At 38.3% G+C, this 19,944-nt stretch overlaps 1 protein-coding gene across 2 annotated transcripts in view; it reads right to left on the minus strand.

The window, feature by feature from the left end:
• UBA6 (ubiquitin like modifier activating enzyme 6) overlaps positions 1-9,841 on the minus strand; it is a 77,289-nt gene extending 67,448 nt beyond the window's left edge. Inside the window, exons 1-5 of one of the 2 annotated variants that reach the window (XM_072620890.1) lie at positions 9,661-9,841; positions 6,587-6,649; positions 813-907; positions 527-555; positions 280-374 (exon numbers count right to left, since the gene is read on the minus strand). In XM_072620890.1, the coding sequence (XP_072476991.1) occupies positions 280-374; positions 527-555; positions 813-907; positions 6,587-6,649; positions 9,661-9,749 (371 nt within the window). In that variant the 5' untranslated portion in view covers positions 9,750-9,841. The remainder of the gene's footprint in view (positions 1-279; positions 375-526; positions 556-812; positions 908-6,586; positions 6,650-9,660) is intronic. The other variant, XM_072620891.1, reaches the window with a different exon arrangement.
• Between the last annotated feature and the right edge of the window lie 10,103 nt (positions 9,842-19,944).

The raw sequence follows: 19,944 nt of genomic DNA on the forward strand, positions 1-19,944 counted from the left end.
AATTACAAGAATAACTTGATAAATACTGTGTACCACTTAATGAGGCAGTACTGAGTAGTCACACAATCTCAAAGGATACACTCATGGCTCTTTGAGACTGCTTTAGGTCACAATTAAAATTAAATGGGAATTCCATGTATAGGGTTGGATTTTGAGGCTCTAACTTGTAACTGTTTCCCTCACTCTTCAGAAACTTATTCTTTCACGTGAAAATGCTGAATGTTATGAATATGTTAAACACACATAGTAGAGAAATCAAATAATAAAATTTGTTCAGACCTGTTTCTTCTATTTAAAACATCATTTTCGCAGATAAAGAAGTTGGTTCCTAGATCCCATGCCTGGCACTGCTTTGTGTCATGAATTGTAAGTGCCTTCAAAAAAAAAAAAAAAAAAAAGGAAGCGATTTAAAAATATGTTTACAAACACACAAAATGTTGAGGGAAAATAATCTTAGACCAGTTATAACAAATTTAATGAACAAGGTTATAACAAAAATTATTTTGTCATACAATCATTCACATACCTTGATTCCAGCAAGAACAATATTCTTAGCTGAAATAGGAAGGAAAAGAATAGATAAATATAACTTATCGACAATACTCAAGAGAAGTGGCTAACTTATCATCTACTTCCTAGAGAATTTACAAAAATTCTGGGAGATGCACATGGGACAATCCATATCTAGTGGAACTTTTTTCTTACTTTTAGGTTAAGCAAAATAAAAATTATGCTGAAGAAACACACATTTTAAATTCTGAAAAGCACTTTGTGAGCTTAGTGTCCCAAATAAACATTAAAATAGAACTTACCAATTTCCACACCAAGTCCACCCATGCCACTTAAGAAAACATGGGATCTGGCCATCTTCTGCATTGCTGAATCTCCAAGAACATACCTCTGTCGACTACAAAGTAAGAAACATATTTGGGGGGAAAAAGCTTATCAAGAAAATCATCCTTTCTTTAGAGTTCTAATATTAAATTTAGCAATTCTGAAGAAAAAAACAACCACCTGTTTCTATCCTCAGCTGAAGATTAAAAGTTCCTACGAATCACATTTCAACAGGATTTAAGTCTTCTAATTTTTAAAAGTAATAACCTAATCAAAAGAAATAGTAATAAGGAACTTGCATGCATTACATAATAGGTAAGAAGTTTTCCTTTTTTAAATTAGTTATTTAAAAGGAAAAATAGGACATTTACAACTTTAAAAATATCAGACATACTAAAACCAACTGATGTGGTGTAGTGGCAAGAACACTGAATTGGAGGTGAAGGAACCTGGGTTCAAATTCACTCTGCCATGTTCTGTGAAAAGAGAGTTGGATTATATGACCTCTGAGACACCTTCCAACTCTCAATCTGTGCTGCCCTAATACTAGGCACCATTTCTTAAAGATAATGGCATTATTTATTTATTCAATTGAATAAATTTTTATTAAATGCTTATAAAATTCTCAGTCTAGGGTATTAAACCAGAGTCAGGGTCCTCAAGTGGCTTATATTTTACTTAGTGGTAGGAAATACAAAGTATATACAAAGTAATTTCAAGAAGGCAAGAGCACCAAAACAAGGCAGAGGATCCTGAAAGGAGGCAGCATGTGAGTTGTGCTTTGAAGGAAATTTCCAGTAGTTAACATTGAATAACAAGAAAGATTTAGACAGACATCTTAAATCCTTAATTTTGGCCCTTCTTAAATGTTAGTGTCTTCCCTGAGACTAACCCCAATTTATTTGTGCAGTTGTTTTGAGCACAGGGACTGGGCTGTTTTTTTTGCCTTTTAAAAAAAACATTGTTATTCCCAGTGCTTAGCAAAATGCCTGGGACAGAGTAAGTGCTTAATACAGTTGACAATTCTGAGGAAAAATCTAGTAGCAGCATATTTCATTTCTGCTTACCTTTTACTGTTAGGAAAAGTCCCCTTAAATCCTTTCTAAATTTTTATTTCTACTACTTCTACCCACTCTCTTGAATTTGCCCTTTGGGCTCAAGAGAAAGTGTAATCCTCTAAACACATAACAGTGTTCAAGTACTAGTAGACAATTATAATGTCTCCTCTGAATCTTCTCTTCTCTAAAACTCCAAATTCCTTCAAATGATGAAGGTTTCAATGAACCTTTACGATTCTACCCTACTCAGAACACTTTCTACTTTACTGGTGTTGCCATTAAAATGTGTTGGCCAGAACACTATAGATGTAGACTGACTGGGCAGAATATGACATTATAGTGCGACATTATTTCTATCTTAAGGTAGCTGAGAATTTTATTAGTTTTTTTGTCCATACACTGTTGACTCATATTGAACATTTAGTTTACTTAAAACACGCTGATTTTTCTTAGGCAAAGGGCTGTCTATACATGCATAGATGATCTTGGACTTCTGAAGTTGATTTTTTGAGCCATGTTTGGAAGTTGTATATTTACAAGACAGAACAGTCACTGCTACCTAGGTATGAGACCTGTAGGTCCCATCAGACATGATACTAAGTGTTTTATATATTTTACCACATTATAATACTCATAAGAACCCTGGGAGATAGGTACTATTACTAACTTCACTTTACAGTTGAGGAAACTGAGGAAGACAGATATTAAGAGACTTGCCAGCATCACACGGCAAATAATTGGCTGAGGCTGTACGTGAACTAGGGTCTTCCTGACTTCAAGTCCAACATTGTATTCACTGTATTCTATCCATCATGTGTTCTGGGAACCACTTTTCCTCCAATTTTACACAAGCGAAACTCCTCAAGGAGAAAAAGGTAGGAGGAAGGAAAGAGTAAGCATTTGAGGGTAGCTGGTCATCCTGTTATCAGTACAGGTGAGATTTTGTGGAGGACAGCCTGCTTGCCTCCTGGCAAGTCTCAGCCTTTTCATATCACTGCTATAGTCTGTTTTCTACATGGGATGAATGAATGAAAACATTTCAGCATTTACTATGTGCCAGATACTAAAAGAGGCCTGGGGGTGGGTGAGAATGTTAAATTACAAAAAGCCAGGGAAGCCTTCACGGAGTTTACATTATAACAGACAAACACAGAAGAGTGGTACCTAGGGTGGAGAGTTTTGGTCTGAAGAGTTAATTGGATGGTGAACTGATCCATCAGACAATCAAATGATTTATTCTTTCCTAAAGCAATGGTGTAATTGTAATTGTTATGAGAAGACGGTTTCCATTTGTTGCTATAGAACTTTTGGAAATTGCTTTAAGACCTTACTTACTCTTATTATTACCTATGATACAACTATTTGAGGTCAATTGAAGAAACAGAGGCCAGCCATTGAGAGGGCCCTCTTATCCCTAGCTTCACACTTTAAAGTCCCCTTCTATACACATTTTTGCTTAAGTCTCTGAGAAGATCCTTTTTGAAATGGTCAGCATCTTGACTTATGCCTTTGATCCTACCCCTTAGGTCTGGGAGCTTGCCCCATTATTTAATGAAATTTTCCATTTTTCCTTATATACTGGTACCCTTCCCGGCTAACTTCAAATATTCCCAGTTCTTCCCAATTCATAAAAAACCTTCACCTGACCCTGCCATCCCCTCATGCTATATCATCCTGTATCTCTTCTCCCTTTTGAAATGGATGTCCTCAAGCCATCTCACTCATCACGTCTAAAACAGTTTTCCTCCTAAAATACCCCTCTTCCACACCTCATAGTATTGACATGGGCTCAAGAGAAGAAAGTGAGGCTGGTGACCTGCACAGCCCTCCCTCCCTCAAATCAAAGTCAACTGCAAGTCATGTCATCATCTTGATGTCATGGTCCTCTTCGAGAACAAAGGACAAACACACAACAATAACAACAACATCTGTGGACATGCCATCTTTGGTATCTATGCTTTTGCACAGGCTGTTTCCCCTATCTGGAAAACTCCTCTTCTCACATCCATCTCCTGGAATTCCTTGCTTCCTTCAAGATTCATATCAAAGGCTATCTTTGCAGAGGTCTTTCCTATCCTTTGCCCCCAGCTGCTAGTACCTTCCCTTCTAAGGTTACCTTATATGTGGGGCAGCTAGGTAGTATAGTGGATACAGCACCAGTGCAGGAGTTAGGAGGACCTGAGTTCAAATCTCACCTCAAACACCTGACACTCACTAGCTGTGTGACCTTGTGCAAGTCACAACCCCAACTGCCTCATCCTGGGTCATCTCCAGTCATCCTGATGAATATCTGGTCACTGGATTCAGCTGGCTCTGGAGGAGAAGTGAGGCTGGTGACCTGCACAGCCCTCCTTCACTCAAAACAAAGTCAAGTGCAAGTCATGTCATCATTTCTCTGATGGCATGGTCTTCTTTGGCAACGAAGGAGGAACACATATACCTTAAATGTACCATGTATCTTGTATATATCTATGTATGTACCTGTCTGCATCTCAGTTCTAATGTAAGGGACTTGTGAGAAAGGACTGTTTCATTCATTGTATTCCAGTGACGTAAGTGCTGTTATTATCCCCATTTTATAAATGAGAAAACTGAGGCAAAGGCTAAGTGACTTCCCCAGGGTCACACAGCTAAGTAAGTGTTTGAGGCAAAATTTGAACTTAGGGAGGAGAGAGTATTTCAAGGAGTGAGATGGTAAACAGCATTAAATGTTACAAAAAGATTAAGGAGCTTGAGGACTGCATAAAATTCACCGAACGGGCAATTAAGAGGTCAGTGATAAACTCCAAGAAGCAGCTTCAGCTGAGTGGAGTTGGGTTCAAATACTGTGTCTTAACTACTTAAGACCCATGTGACTGATACTTTGCTTCTCTAGGCCTAAGTTTTGTCATCAGCAATATGAAATGGCTGGACCTTTGAGGGCCTGTCCAGGATTAAACTTATACTCTTAGTAATACCACAATGCAAAGGGTTAAAATAGGTAGTGAGGCAGTAAGTGTAGATCCTTTTAAAAAGAAGTCTGGCAATAAAACAAGATAAAAGGCAGTGTGGGGGGAGAGTGTAGCAGAGTCAAAAGGAGGTTTCTATTTATAGAACAAGGGTCACCTGAACAGTTTGTAAAAGAAAGGGAGGGAGCTTAATAGAAAGTGAAAGACTGAAGATAAATGGAATGGCCCCAGATTCTAGAATAAACAAGAGTGTATAGAATAAGGACTACAGTTTCAAACTCATGTTTGGCGATTAGCAGTTAGAAGATTTTCGTGGTAGTGGATAGAAATGAGTGATCCCAGAGTCTAGCCAGGGGTGGGGAACCTGCCACATGTGGCCTCAAGGCTGCAGATTCCCCACCCTGCCTGGCCTAGGCTGAGTAAAGAAGCAAGTGAAGTTAGAACTGGAATGATGGGATTTGTTGTTGTGTTTGTCCTTCATTCTCGGAAAGTACCATGACATCAAGATGATGACATGACTTGCACCTGACTTTGATTTGAGTGAGGGAGGGCTGTGCAAAGTCACCAACCTCACTTTCTTTTCCTGAGCCATCTGAGTCCAGTGGCCTGATATTCATCAGGATAACTGGAGATGGCCCAGGATGCAATAGGAGACCCTGGCCCATGCAGGCTAAGGTCTTATCACAATCTCACTTTGAGTGAGACACCAATGATGGGAGCAGAGAGATAAAAGAAAGAGTTCTCAGAGTATTCAGTCTAGGTGAAGAAGACTAATACCTACAAAATAACACTGATGAACACAAGATAGTATTATAGAAGTTAAATTGCATAGTTCAGTGCTTATAGGATTGTAGAGAAAAGGCAAATCAATGACAGCTAGACTAGCTATAAAAGTCTTTTTAATTTTGATATTTATCTTCCAAAGGAGGAAAAAAATCTGAAAAACCTTCAACTATTAAAATATTCTCTGTTTTACAGGTATATCAGCGTTAAAACTTGAAATGTGTTTCACCTGCCTTGGGCAACATTATTAATGTTACTTAGGTCACTTTGTTATATTTAAGAAAAACAATGAAGTTAGAAAAAGTGACATATATCTACCAGATAAATCACCTATTCTTCAAATAAATAATTCATACATTGTCTATCTGGGAATATTTATTTCCTTTAATGAACTGCTCTGTTATATTCATGATATAACAGCAAAACACCTCACCTTTCTCATACATCACCAATTAAAGTTAATGGATTTCCTGTAATTTTACTTTAGAATCCTACAAAACAGGAAAAATTTTTTTAGAAGTCTTATTATTTCAAGCACAAGTCATAGATATTCCCCAAATCTGGCTTATATGAAATCTGAGTGTAGCCTAGAAACTGATGTTATTTTTCAATGTGCACCTACATTTATATCTGTGTATGTAAATTTTTTAAAAACAGATTTAATTTTAAGATGTGACTAAAATTCAAGAGCAGCCAATAGTTTTATATTTGTTCCAACATTTTTCAAAAAGTAGTTTAACTATCAATTGACATTTCAAGTATGTTTAAGAAAATTTTAAATGTATGCCAAAAAAAAAAAAAAAAAGATCCAATTCTAATTTGAGGGAGAATTTTTCTGAACATCTACAAAATTCTTCAGAGGTCTAACAGTAACCTCAGATTATGTCAATATTAAGAAATAAGCACTGTCATGACAAATGCTGAAATACAAACCCCAAACACTGGCTTTCTATGGGCTCTTACCTGTACAAAGCATCATCAATTTCCATCGAGTCAGTTGACATACTAAGGGAATGTCTGTTTCTACTGCAAAGAAAAGACAACAATTACAAGGGTAATAAATAATACTTAGAGATAGTTAATAAACATGTATTAAACTTCTACTAGTCTAGTTGGACAGGTATGATTTCACTCAGCGAAATTTTGGATGAGGAAACTCTTTCTACTAATGGAGGCTGCATCTTTGCAATTTATAGTCTTAAAACTGAATAAAGTAGTGAGAGATTAAGTGACTTGTGAAGGGTCACAAAGTCAGTACCTGTCAGAGGTAGGTGGGAGGTGGCACGATGTAGTAGGTAGAAAGTCAAGCTTGGAGCCAAGCAGAACTGAGTTCAAGGATCACCTCTAATATTAAGTGTAAGTTTAAAAATTTTAACTTTTACAAGTCCAAAAAAATCCCTTTTAAATGTGTGTGTGTATGTGTGTGTGTACACATACACACACACATACACACACAGAGAAATATTTAGCACAAATACTTTTATGTCTGTATAAGTATGGCTTGAATGCGTTATTTTGATCTCCTAGGACCCTGGGTTCTCAAAAGCTAAGTTGGTAAGACATAAGAACATAAATCTTACTAAGCTCAAAACTGGGGAACAGTTCCAGCAAAGGACTGTTTTATGAAGACCTGACTAGGTAAACTGAGACTTAATCCTAGACTGGCTACTGGGTAATGAATATTTTGGCCACAATACCTTTCAATAACCATCTATTTACTTAGAGTAATGCAATCTGGGTTGGTGCATACCAATGATATATATTCTTTGCCTAATGAAGAATTAGCACTTTTTTACTGAAGGAGCAACTAATATTTCCTACATGAAGATAAAGCAGGTCTTTATGAATTATTAAGCAGGATTAATTAGTTTTTTAAAAAGTATTAGCAAATATGCAAGTACATTCTAGGTTTTCAGATATTCGTGATTAAAACAAGGTGTCTATAAGTCTGTGTCATTATAATATTGCATATTTTCATTTAAACTGTACTTAAAATAAGTTAACTCTTGGATTAACTCATGGATTTTCAGTGAAACCAAAGGTTATCATTCTCCACAAATTTCCTCCCTAAAATGAACTTACAATTTCTTCATTTTTGTAGTAAAATAAGGACTAATAGAAAAGAATCCACTATAGACTTCTTTGACACTTTGATTGTTAGTACCCTTTTAACTCTTTCTATCCTGCAAAAAAAAATTGAGGATTAATGGGCAGAGTTTAAAGATGGAAATGAGGAAATGGTATATTCTAAATAGTTCTTCCATTAAATGGCTTTAATTTTTCCATCCATAGAAGTTTACCTCACAAAGTTATTTCAAACATCTGCTGTTAAATTGACACAGATTATCAACTCCTGCATAATTTGATTTTAAATTCCTGCAGCCAAATACGTCATCACTTTGGATCAATTTTGTGTTGAGCTTTTCCAAATGGGGATAGGTAGGTCCTCCAAGAACAGTCTGTCCTGAACTTGACACTCACAGGGAGTTGTGAGTGCCCCCAAAACAATGTGAATTTTATCAAAGAGGTAGGTGGCACTGTGAACGCAGTGTTGGGTTTGGAGTTTGGAGTTTGGAAGCCCTTAGTTCAAATTTTGCCTCAAACACTTACTTAGCTGCGTGACCCTGGACAAGTCACTTAGCCTCTGCCTCACTGAGCTGTCCTGTGAATCAAATGAGTTAACATGTAAAGTGCTTTGCAAACCTTAAAACATGCTATAAATGCCAGCTGTAGACCACAACTACTAAACTAATACAATGACCATTTCTCCATCCTCTCCAGTTGCCCTTTGCAGGGCTCAAGTGTGCAAAGTTCCTCTATCCCTGCAGGTCAGCACCTTTTCAGGAAGTCACAGAGAGTTGCTCAGGGCAAGGTGTCAAAATGAAACAGAAAAGATGGGAGGAGAAAGGCACCACCAACTGTATGTGAGAATCTCAATCAGTGCATATCAACTTAGAAAAACACATACAAACGTTATCTACATTCTACTGTATTTTTATTTTGTTAACTATTTCCCAATTACATTTTATTCTGGTAGTTAACACCTCTGGCCCAGAACACTGAGCGGTTAAAAGAGTTGCTCAAGGTCAAAGTTTCCTTTTGTTTGGGATGATTCTGGCTGAGTGTCAACTATACAGATTTTGAATATTCTCGTTTAGCCATTTAGGATACATCCCCCTCTTCACCACTCACTCAGAGTGAGAATACGAGGAGACCTTAGGCTAAAGAGCCAAGGCGTCCCAGTGCATCCTGGGCATTTCCAGCCACCCTGAGGGATACCAGGTCACTGGACCCAGATGGCTCTGGAGGAGAAGTGAGGCTGGAGTCCGCGCACAGCCCTGCCTCCCTCCAAACAAAGTCAAGTGCGAAGCCATGGTCCTCCACGAGAACAACCTGCGCCTATCTGTTCGGCTTAAAGAGGAAGATTCCATGGTGCCCACAAACCCAATTATCCCTTAAGGAATTCAGCAGACCTTTATTAAAAGGGGGATGGGATGCGGCCCATAAGAATCCTGGTAGAAAGAAGGCCGAATCGCAGACCCTGCATTTTGGAGCCAGAAGAGGGGGATGTCTAAGACAAGAGCGCGGTGGTTGGCTTCCACCTGGGTCTCGGCTCGGACAGACTGGCCGGCCCTCGAGAGGCTTTCCTTCGGGTCCCCACAGCGGGGAGGGAATGGAGGGCTGAATCCGTTCGTGTTTCCACTAGGCCTCCCGGCGCTCCTTTTTTACGGAGAGGTAGAAGGGTCGAGGGGGCTCTACGGCCGGAGGGGCGGCTCAGCCCGGGCGGGGGAGCGTGGCCGGAGAGGCCCGCGCCCCGGGGCCAGGCGTGGGAGCGCCTCCGGAGAAGTCGCGCAGGGCCACTTTCTCCTCAACGGATTTCGGAGAGCTGCCCCGCCCCCCTCTGCCCGGGCTGGATCTCCCCTCCACACCCCCACCCCGGCCCGGTCTTCCTCTTCCGGCCTCCCGGGGTAAGAGGCAACGAGCCCGCGGCGCTGCCGCCGATTCCCAGCTCCACGCTGGTCCCCCTGCCGCCTCACCTGCTGGTCCCCCCAAAATCTGCCGAGGTCGAGGCCACGACCTCCTCTTCTCCCCCAGGCGCTAGGAAAGGGTCGGCTTCCTCCATCATCGCCACTGCTGCTGCCGCCGCCGCCGCCCAAGGGAGGCAGGGAACGGGGAGGAGCCTGCGAGGTCACGGGGCGGGGACAAGCGGAGTCGTGCGATGGGGCGGGGCCCATTTCCGGCTCCCGGCGGACTCTGCTTCCGGTGCGTGGAGCTTTCGTGCGTAGATGTGTATGTATGTGTGTACGTGTGTATATAGGTGTGTGTTGGCACAGACGGTGTGTGTGTGTGTGTCTGCAGGTACAGGAACACTCCCAGTTTGGGGCCAATCAAGTCAACCAGCATCTCTTAAACAGCTCCTCCCCCCCCGCCATTGTGCCAAGTACAAGCCCGGAGGTCCCCCGGGAGCTCCCTCGGGGGAGACCCCTGCGGACGAACAGCGTGTGGTGTAGACAGGATAAATGGGAAGTCACCCATCCTCAGAGAGGGGTGGCAGGGCTGCCTCACGAGGAGGAGCTTTCAGCTGGGCCGTGAGGAAAGGGAGGGCCTGTATCTGAGCGAGAGCACCGCCGGTGAGCGCCGCCCGGCGTTTCCGGCAGCTGCTCTGCCCCCTAGTGGCGCTGAGGAGTTAAGGCACTTAGCCAGAGCCCCGCCGTCAGAGGCAGGAGAACAGGAGTTGTGGAGGCAGGACCCACTGGACGGGCAGCGGAGTACCCGGATGGAAGGGAGAAGGAAGACGTTCCTAGGACCTGGGAGACTCTGTAGTTGGGTGCTGCTGGTGAATCTGTGTCACTTCCAGGCAGCCTCATGTATCTTCATGTTACTTCCCTCTTGGAGAGTTTGTGTGTCACCGAATTGTATTCTGGGGTTGTGTCCGTGGAGGTGAGGGCCATGGGGAAGTAGCAGCAATTTCTTCCCTCCACTTTCAATAGAGTAGAAAAAGTAGGGATTAACTCTTGTAAATATTTAGCTCTTCTGGAGTGTTTAAATTCTAATGGTGCCCAGAAGAACTTCAAGCAGACCTTACCCCTGATCTAGAGTTGCCTCATCCTGGGTCATCTCCAGTCATCCTGATGAACATCTGGTCCCTGGATTCAGATGGCTCTGGAGGAGAAGTGAGGCTGGTGACCTGCACAGCCCTCCTTCACTCAAAGCAAAGTCAAGTGCAAGTCATGTCATCATGTCTCTAATGGCATGGTCTTCTTCAGCAACAGCGGACGAACACACACCCCTAATCCATCCTTAAGGCACTATCCACTGATTGGTATCTGAAGTTCTCTCAAGTTCTCATTAACATGGTGAGTTGGTATAAGCCAAACCTAGCCCAGCTTCCCTTGTAACTCTAGTAGCTTTAGTTGTATATATTGTTCTTAGTATGCGATCGAGAGTTATCGGCCTGTCTCACTATCAAGTGATGCTGATAAAATTAGCAATTAAAAACATGGCACAAATGTTACAATCTCATCCAGGTGTAGGGAACCTGTGGCCTGGAGACCCTATGTGGCCCTCTGGGTCCTCAAGTGCAGTCCTTTGACTGAACCCAAACTTCCAAACAAATTGATTTGTTCTGTAAGTTTGCATTTGGTCAAAGGGCCACACTTGAGGCCTGGAGGGTTGCATGTATTGTTGAGGCCACAGGTTCTCCACCCCGGGATGGACAATGCCATCAACTCTGATATGATGATGTTGATTGATGTATGGTGGAAGACTACCATTTCATATTTGTATAATAATTTTTAGTTTACAAAACACTTATGTAGTATATTACTTGATTTTTGCAGCTACTTGTGAGGCAAGCAGGGGAAAAATATTGTTATCCCTATTTTATAGGTGAGAAAATTAAGACCTAGTGAGGCCTCAGACAGAGTCATCCCAGATCATCAGTCTGCTTTTGCTTTGCTAACTTAAGAATAATGCAACCCCCAGACAGCACATGTAGACTGGTCAAACCCTACAAAAGGATCTTATTCTGCAGGACAGACAAAAAGATAGCACAAACGAAAAGATTGATCCAATGACTGCCGCCCCTAATTTGGCACAGGCCGAATGTCTCAGTCTATGAAGGAAGAAGGAGTAACCCACCCCCATCCACAGGGTTCTCCATATGAAGATCCTGTGGTTCATTTCTCAGTATCACATGCTTTCTGTTGTATGACTGGTCAAATCACCCAAACTCTCTGAGTCTCAGTTTCTTCACATATAAAATAAGAATAATAATAAGCTCTTACCTCACAGGGTTACAAGGATCCTCGTGGAGGATCAAGTATGATAATTTATGTAACATTCTATAAACTTTAAAATTCTCTATAAATATTTGCTATTATTTATTGTTGCTAATATCATTATTATTAACACCATAATTTCAAGGAGCCCACAGCATGATGAGATGCTTTGTCCAGATAGGGTTTCTAGCAATGGGTAGTATCCATCTGTTGGCTTTTATGATCAGACACCTCCAAGATGAACTTATAACATAGGTGTAATTGTTTTAACAACAGTCTCACTTAACCACATGTGGACCACCCACCTCAGTTGAGTAGCGATGCTGACAGCACGCTACTGAAATGGCAGCCTAGTGGCATGTCCAGGTTAGTGGCTGTTTTTCCACTAAGAGGAATTCATCACTACTAATGCTGACGTACTACGTTAGCTGCCTTCATCATGTTTTCCTCTTTGGGTGAGAGGGCAAGTATCTTCTAATCCAGGGGTGGGGAACCTGTGACCTCAAAGTCACACGTAACTTTCTAAGTCCTTGGGTGCAGCCTTTGGGCTGAGTTCAAGTTTTACAGAATAAATCCATTTATTAAGGGAATTTCTTTTGTGAAGTTTAGATTCAGCCAAAGGGTTACGCTTGAGGACCTGGAGGGACACGTGGCCTCAAGGCCACACTGATTTTCTTTAAGACTCCCTCGAATCCAACCTTATGCAGAGGGCTTTCTTTTCTGGCCACCTTTGCTACTAGTGCCTCTTAGATTACTTTCTGTCTGCTCTGGACTTTTCTTATATGTACATCCTTTCTTCTCTATTTGCGTGTATGTTCATTAAGGCAAGAGACTGTGTTTGACTTTCTTTGTATCCCTAACACTTAGCAAAATGTAAGTACATTGTAAGAACTTAATGAATATTTGTTGACTGCTTTATTGTGCCGTAGCCTCGTCTGCCCAAGCAGATAGATCATTTGTACATAAACTCCTGGAAGTTATTTTACTCTATCAGAATAGTGGATGCCAATTACTTGAACCTTTATTTTTTCGGGTGCTCCTAGTTACCTTTTGCCCCCATCATCTGTCTGGCACATATTGGCACTTACTATTTATTGATAGATACTTATTTTGTTTATATTTATATTTCATATATGCTCATATGTAGACATATATGTCTATGTATGTATCCCCTGACAGAATTTAAACTTCTTGAGGGCAAGAACTTTTCTTTGTATCTTTTTTATAACCAGCACTCAGCATGTTTAATAAAAGGTTGTTGATTTATCATTTCCCATAGAAGTGTCAGAATTCAAAGGATGCTATTTTTATGATGGGGCTCAGTGTACAAGTCTTGGAAGAAGGTTCTTCAATTGAGCTGGTGCTATAGTTTTAAATAGACAGGAATTTCTTCCCTAGTATCATACACTTTAGAGAAATCAGGGACCAAATAGTTCCAAGAAATCAATAATGTATCAATTAAAGCATTTATTAACATTTACAGTGATTAGACATATGTTATACAAGTTTCACTGGGATAAAGATTCTGATCACAAGCCAGAAGTATTTTGATAGAAATATTATCTGACATTATTAATATTAACTATTATTTTCTTTTTGAAACCAATGTGAAAATTTAGTCTCAATTTCATTCCAGGTATTTTGATATTTCCCTTATCAAATGATCAGAATAAATGAAAATTAATGGTGTTCTTTATAGGTAAGATAGCATCTTTCATGAATTTGAAGTACTCTCCACAGGAATGTGGACATATACCTGCCACCCAGTCAGATGTTTGAAATCAGGGCAAAAGGAAAAAGTCTAAGAAATGTTTTTTCAAAAATTCAAGTTAATGAACTTAGTAATCTTCTGCAATATACAGGTATTGCATTAGATGTTCAGAATGCAAGGATGAAAAGCAGCACAATGCCTATTCTTAAGGAGTTTATAAGCTAATAAAATTTCTCTTATTGAAAAAGACATTATCTTTGATATAAATAAGTAAAAACAAATTTGAGTGCAAATAAGCATGAATGTGCATATATATGATAAATTAGCACTTTACCCTTATATAATCAATATAAAATAAAAATTTAAGAAATATGAAATTAATAGAAATGTCATCTTTTCAATTATGATGGCATGTAATATAATCATAGGAAAGATTCATCAACAATAAATATAGGACATATTGTGTTTAGCATTTGACAAAAAAAACCCTAAATTTACATTTTTTGATATGAACTCTAATTTTTTTCCCAAATATCACAAGTTCATTATGCTAACCGGGGATCCTAAAAGTTTCGATAGAGCTTTTAACTTAAAAACTTATTTCTTAAAAATAAGAGATATTTCTGAGTTAATAAAGAGAAATTAAACAAAGTAGTTCAGCTTTAAAACTAACAATGTCATTGCGTATCTAATTCAGTGGATATGATGTTATCTGACAAAGGTATGTTTTGAGTGAAGCATTGGAAGAACACTTACATGGAGATTCTGAATAGCCCTTTTAAAATTTATTAAAAAGTAATTGATAACATACTTGTTTTGAGTGTGAATTAAAAAGCAAATAAGATATGCTTGTCAAACATATCTGAGACTTAGGAATTTTTCCTTTTTCAGGAGCAAAAAAGTAGTTATTGTCTTTTTTAGTATTTAGGAAAGATAAGCCATGCTTTCATATTTAGGCAATCTGATTAGTGATGCCTCACCTACATTCTTATATCAAAGAGTGAAGACCCAGAAATAATTGATTTCACTCCACATATTGTTATGGTGACTTTTTTTTTTAGTGCTTTAAGGTTTATTCAGCAAAGATTATTCAGTACAAAATAATATCATGTAGATTATTCTGAGGATGATTAGGGATAATTAGAGGAAATTATAAGAGAAAACTTGTATTTTGTGCTCAGATTTTTAATAATACAAGTTTATTATTCAAAACATTTAAGGATCACTGGTCTTTAAAGTCCTGAAGTACACAGTTTATATGTGTGTGCACTTGCAGATGGAGAGGAGGGAGTTTGGAATGAGGAAGGATGCTAATTTATTTTAGGTTTGCTATGGAGACAGCCAGACCAAAGATTCACTTTCCACTCTTCCAACCTTTTCTTAGGGTACAATATCCCTGTCAAAGTGAATTTTGCCTTAACAATACACAGAACAGTTTTGCCTGTTTAATCTTTTAAGGAGTTAACACAGAGTTTGACAAGGAGAGTCACGATTCAGCCCCAAGGAATTAGGACAAAAGCAGCTAGACATTATCAGCATCGGATGACAAAGCTTGTCTGCAAACTGAATAAAAGTCTTTGCACCACAGCTGGGAAGGAAGTTGATAGGAACAGCCTAGAGTCGTTGGGAAAGTTGGGCCATGGGGAATGTAGCTCTTTCTGTGGCTTGATCTCTTTAGATCTTTTAATTTAGCCAGAGCCAGAAGTTGAATTTAACCTCAGTTATCACAGAAGCTGAATTTATACCTGAATCTTAAAGAGAAACTCAGGGGAGAATCTTTCCCAAGGACTAGTTTATTGCAGCCACCACGGTCACCCATCATCCCTTAATCTTTATAGGGCTTAGCAGTCTGAAAAATACTTTTACATATAGTGTTTCATTTTGTTAAAAAATACCATGATATATCAGATGACATTCTAGATTTGTCATCAGGAAGGCCTGATTCAAATATGGTCACTGAAACTGGGATGTTATCTTGGGCAAGTCACTTGACCTATAGGTGCCTCGGACAACAACTTGGATCTAAAGTATAGATGGGTCATCATTGGAGGAGATCCTTTAAATGTTCTTGCATCTTGTTTGAGCCCATAAAAACAGGAAAACTTACATAGTATTAAGTAAATATATTAAAAAAGTTATTGTTGTTAGAGAATTCTGGGAATATGGTGGAGTAGGTCAGAAAACTTTCGACTCCCTAAATTTTCTCCACAAAAAAAGAACATTGCCTCAGAACAGCAGAAATAAATATGAGGTGAAGCAGTTGGGCTAAGACAATTTGAGAAGACTCCAGGAAAGACCAAACCTCCAGGGGGCAGAGGTTTGGTCTGAGTGAGGGGCAAACACTTCCAGGCTGGGTCTGAAGAATCAGTAAACAAGCCCTGGGCGCACCTGGGTTGAAAGGCATCTTCAGCCTTAGATACTTTCATCTGGCGGACAGTGTGTGGGGGGGTTTGAGGACTAAGTAGGAAAAGATTGAAGAATCTTCCACTGCTGAGAGATGCCAAGCAGAACTGTGCTGATGAGATGGTCCTGGGCTGTAGCTGCAGGGATAAGGAGCCAGCACACACCTGAGGAGTACAAATAATGAGGGGGCAGGGACCCTGTTGGTTATGGGCATTTATGGGAAAGCAGAGCCCCTGGTTTTAGTTCTGGGGAAGAGAAGACAGTTGTAGTTTGTAACCCCAGGAGGAATGTCAGGTAGCAAGATCATTTGAGGGACAGTGTAGCTGGGGGTCTTTGTGGTGGCTTAGCAGTAGAAAGGAGAGCCCAAGTTTGGGCCCTAAGACAGTCCTGAGAAGATAACAGTAAGAAGGACCTGCTAAAAACTTCTAAATAATAACTGCTAAAAACAAAATAAAACAAAAACAAATAAAAGTGAATAAGCAAAGGAAAAAGAACCCAATTATAGATAGGTACTATGAGATTAAAGAAGATCTGGGTTCCTGTTCAGGGGAAGACAATGCAGCTAAAAAAGTTATTCCTTTTTTAATGAGAAATCTCAAATGGCCCCAAGCACAAAAGGAGTTCTTAGAAGAACTTAAAAAGGACTTTAAAAATCAGTAAGGATGATTGAGAAAAAATTAGAAAAAAATAAAGAGCAATCCAAGAAAATTATGAAAAGAAAGTCAGCCAACTGGAAATAGACAATCAAAAACTTAAGGAAGAAAATAATTCCTTGAAAACTAGAATTGGGCAAAGGGAAGCTAATGACGTTCTAAGACACCAAGAAGTCAAAACAAAACCAAAAGCATGAAAAAATAGAAGAGAAAGTAAAACATCTCATCAGAAAAAAAAGCTGATCTAGAGAACATATTGAAGAGAAGCAATATAAAAATAATTAGGACTACCTGAAAATTATGATAAAGAATCTTGATACAACGTTATAAGAAATTATCAAGGAGAATTGTCCTAAAGTTCTAGAACAAGAAGGCAAAGTAGAAATAGAAAAAAATCCACCAATCACAACCTGAAAGATATCCCAGGAGGAAAACTTACACAAATATCATAGTCAACTTTCAAACCTCCCAGGTTAAGGAGAAAATATTGAAAACAATAAGAAAAAAACAATTTATACATCATGGAGCTACAATAAGGATTACACAAGACCTATCAGCCACTATTTTGAAGGACTGTAAGTTTTGGAATACTATATTCCCTACAGCAAAAGAGCTGGAATTATGATCAAAGGTAATTTACCCAGCAAAGTTAAGTATAATCCTGAATGAAAAAAAAAGACATTTAATGAACTCAAAGACTTTCAAGTTTTTTGCAACAAAATCCCCAAAACTTAAGGGAAAATTCAACATAAAACATCCAGGAGAAATATAAGGTAAATGTTAAAGACCAATTATAAGGGACTCAATAAGGTCAAATTGTTTAATTTGAATTCAGCAGTAAGTTGCTTTCAGGAAACAATAAAAATGAGAGATACATAGAAAGATAAAGGACTGGAGTAGAATTTAGTATGCAAATGAAGCAGGGAGAGTAATCATTCTCTCAAAGTTAAAGTTAAAATAGATTTAATCAAAAGTGAAAAACAGAGAAACTATGCGTACCAGCAATATTATTGAATATTATTTTAGACCATTTAAAATACCTAGACAATGTGAAATACCTGAGTATATACTTGCCAAAACAGACACTGGAATCGCATGAACATAATCATAAAACATTTTTTATACAAGTTCAGATCTAAATAATTGAAGTAGTATTTATTGTTCATGGGTAGATAAAGCCAATATAATTTTTAAAATGACAATTTTACCTTCCTAATCTATTTATTCAATGTCACCCCAATTAAATTACTAAAATTTTATTATTACTAAAATAATAAAGTTCATTTGGAAGAATAAAAGGTCAGAAATTTCAAGAAACTGGGGGAAAAAGATGTGAAGGAAGTACATTTTGCAATATCAGCCTCAAACTATATTATAAGGTAAGAGCATTGCTGAAGTGTGAAGAGGATAATTTCAATTATTTTAAATTAAAAATTTCTGTATAAATATATAACCTATGTAGCCAAGAACAGAAGAAATAAAGAAAATTGGGGGAAAAAATTTCATAGACAATCTCTCAGGTTGTGATAAGGTTGAAATATTGCTGGGTGTAGGAAATTCTGAGCTGGTTGATTTAGAGAAAACATGGAAAGACTTGGACTTATGAAGGAACATGCCATCTACCTTCAAAGAAACAGATGATAGGAGGAAATGAGCATAGTAGAATCTTCACAATGTGTATATGTATATATGTATACTTCTATAGATATCTAAATATGTGCATATATGTATATACAGATATGTGTGTATGTATGTGTGTGTGTATATGTATATATATACATATACACACACACATACATACACATATATCTATATCTATGCTTAATTGTAGCCTTCTTTGGGGGGGAGGGAGAGAAAAATGAAGTAAAACATACCCAGCAGAGAACAAAAGAAAATCAACAAGAAAGCAAAGCTGGGCAACTTTGAAAACAATGTGCAGTATTTATTACATAGGTTTTCTTGAAAAAGAAATTTATTATTTTATATTGAATCCTCATTCATGATGTGCTGTGTACATGGCAATGTTTTCTTTTTCTTTTCTCATTTTGTATTTAAGTTTGAAATAAAAAAATTATAAAAACATTATTGTTGAGAATTATGAGAAACCAGTTTTCAGTTCTGATCTGACTTAACCATACTTATTTAGACCCAGCCACTGTTTTGGTTATTTGGAGGTGCCCAGAACAAGTAGAGTTGTTTAGAAATACATGTAAAGGAGTGATCAGGAATACTTTACTCCATTGGTAACAGAAATAGGCAGAATTGGGAATTGACATGGCAAAGGAAAAAAAGACATTGCAAAAGGGGTAGAGGTTTAGAGAAGGGAAATCAGAAGGCTTCATGAACAGTCTATAAGACCTGATCACAGTTAGCAATTTACTTCCCATAACACCACATGTTTTGGGAATGTTTGCATGCTCGTTAAACTAATACACTTATTGTTCAGGGTATTGCACAAATTGAATTTGAAGGTTTTTTTTAACAGTTTTAAAAATTCATTAAAATAATGATCTGTCTTTGATGTTTTTAATTCTTTTGTAGTGCATTCTTTTGTTCGTTAAATATATCAGTTAGCCTCTTTCCATTTACTTTTTTCAACTGAGTAACTTGTTCCTTTGTGTGCATGATCTTGCATAAAAGAGAAGTTATTATAAATACATATGAATACATACAGTCAAGATTATTAGTTAAGAACTTTGATCATTAAAGACTGCACAGAGTATACTATTTCTCTCCCCTTGGAAATTAGTCTTGGAATATCAAACCGTCTTTTTGGCTTGTAGCTATTCCTTTTATTATGATGAGTTCTTTTTGATATTGACCTCTAAATTATTAGCCATTGTATTATATAAGTAGTTTTTGAAGTTTATGTTTCGTTTTATGAAGTAAGATAATGAAGTTAAAACCAGTAATACTGGAAGGATGTGGTTTAAGCAAAGCAAAGAAAATAAAATATCATCTAAGTGATGTACTATTCTTGGATCCTATTGATTATTGCTGGTAGTTTTAATAGATTACATAATCCAAGAAATGTTTTATTTTCACTTATGGTAAGTTCACTGCTCTTTAGGAAGGTAAGACGATTTTCTTATGCCGTATGACATGTCATTGATGGAAATTAATAGAATCTTGTATAGCTTTCATAGGCCAGAAAAGTATAAAGCACTTTATCTTTTGCCCAAAGATAGAAGTTTCTTACACTCAAAGGAAAAAAGAAGATATACTTGTGATATCTGTTGGCATCATGTGGTACCTATTGATAAGTTTGATTTC

This window comes from Notamacropus eugenii, chromosome 6 (genome assembly GCF_028372415.1).
Source record: "Notamacropus eugenii isolate mMacEug1 chromosome 6, mMacEug1.pri_v2, whole genome shotgun sequence".
Taxonomy (NCBI): domain Eukaryota; kingdom Metazoa; phylum Chordata; class Mammalia; order Diprotodontia; family Macropodidae; genus Notamacropus; species Notamacropus eugenii.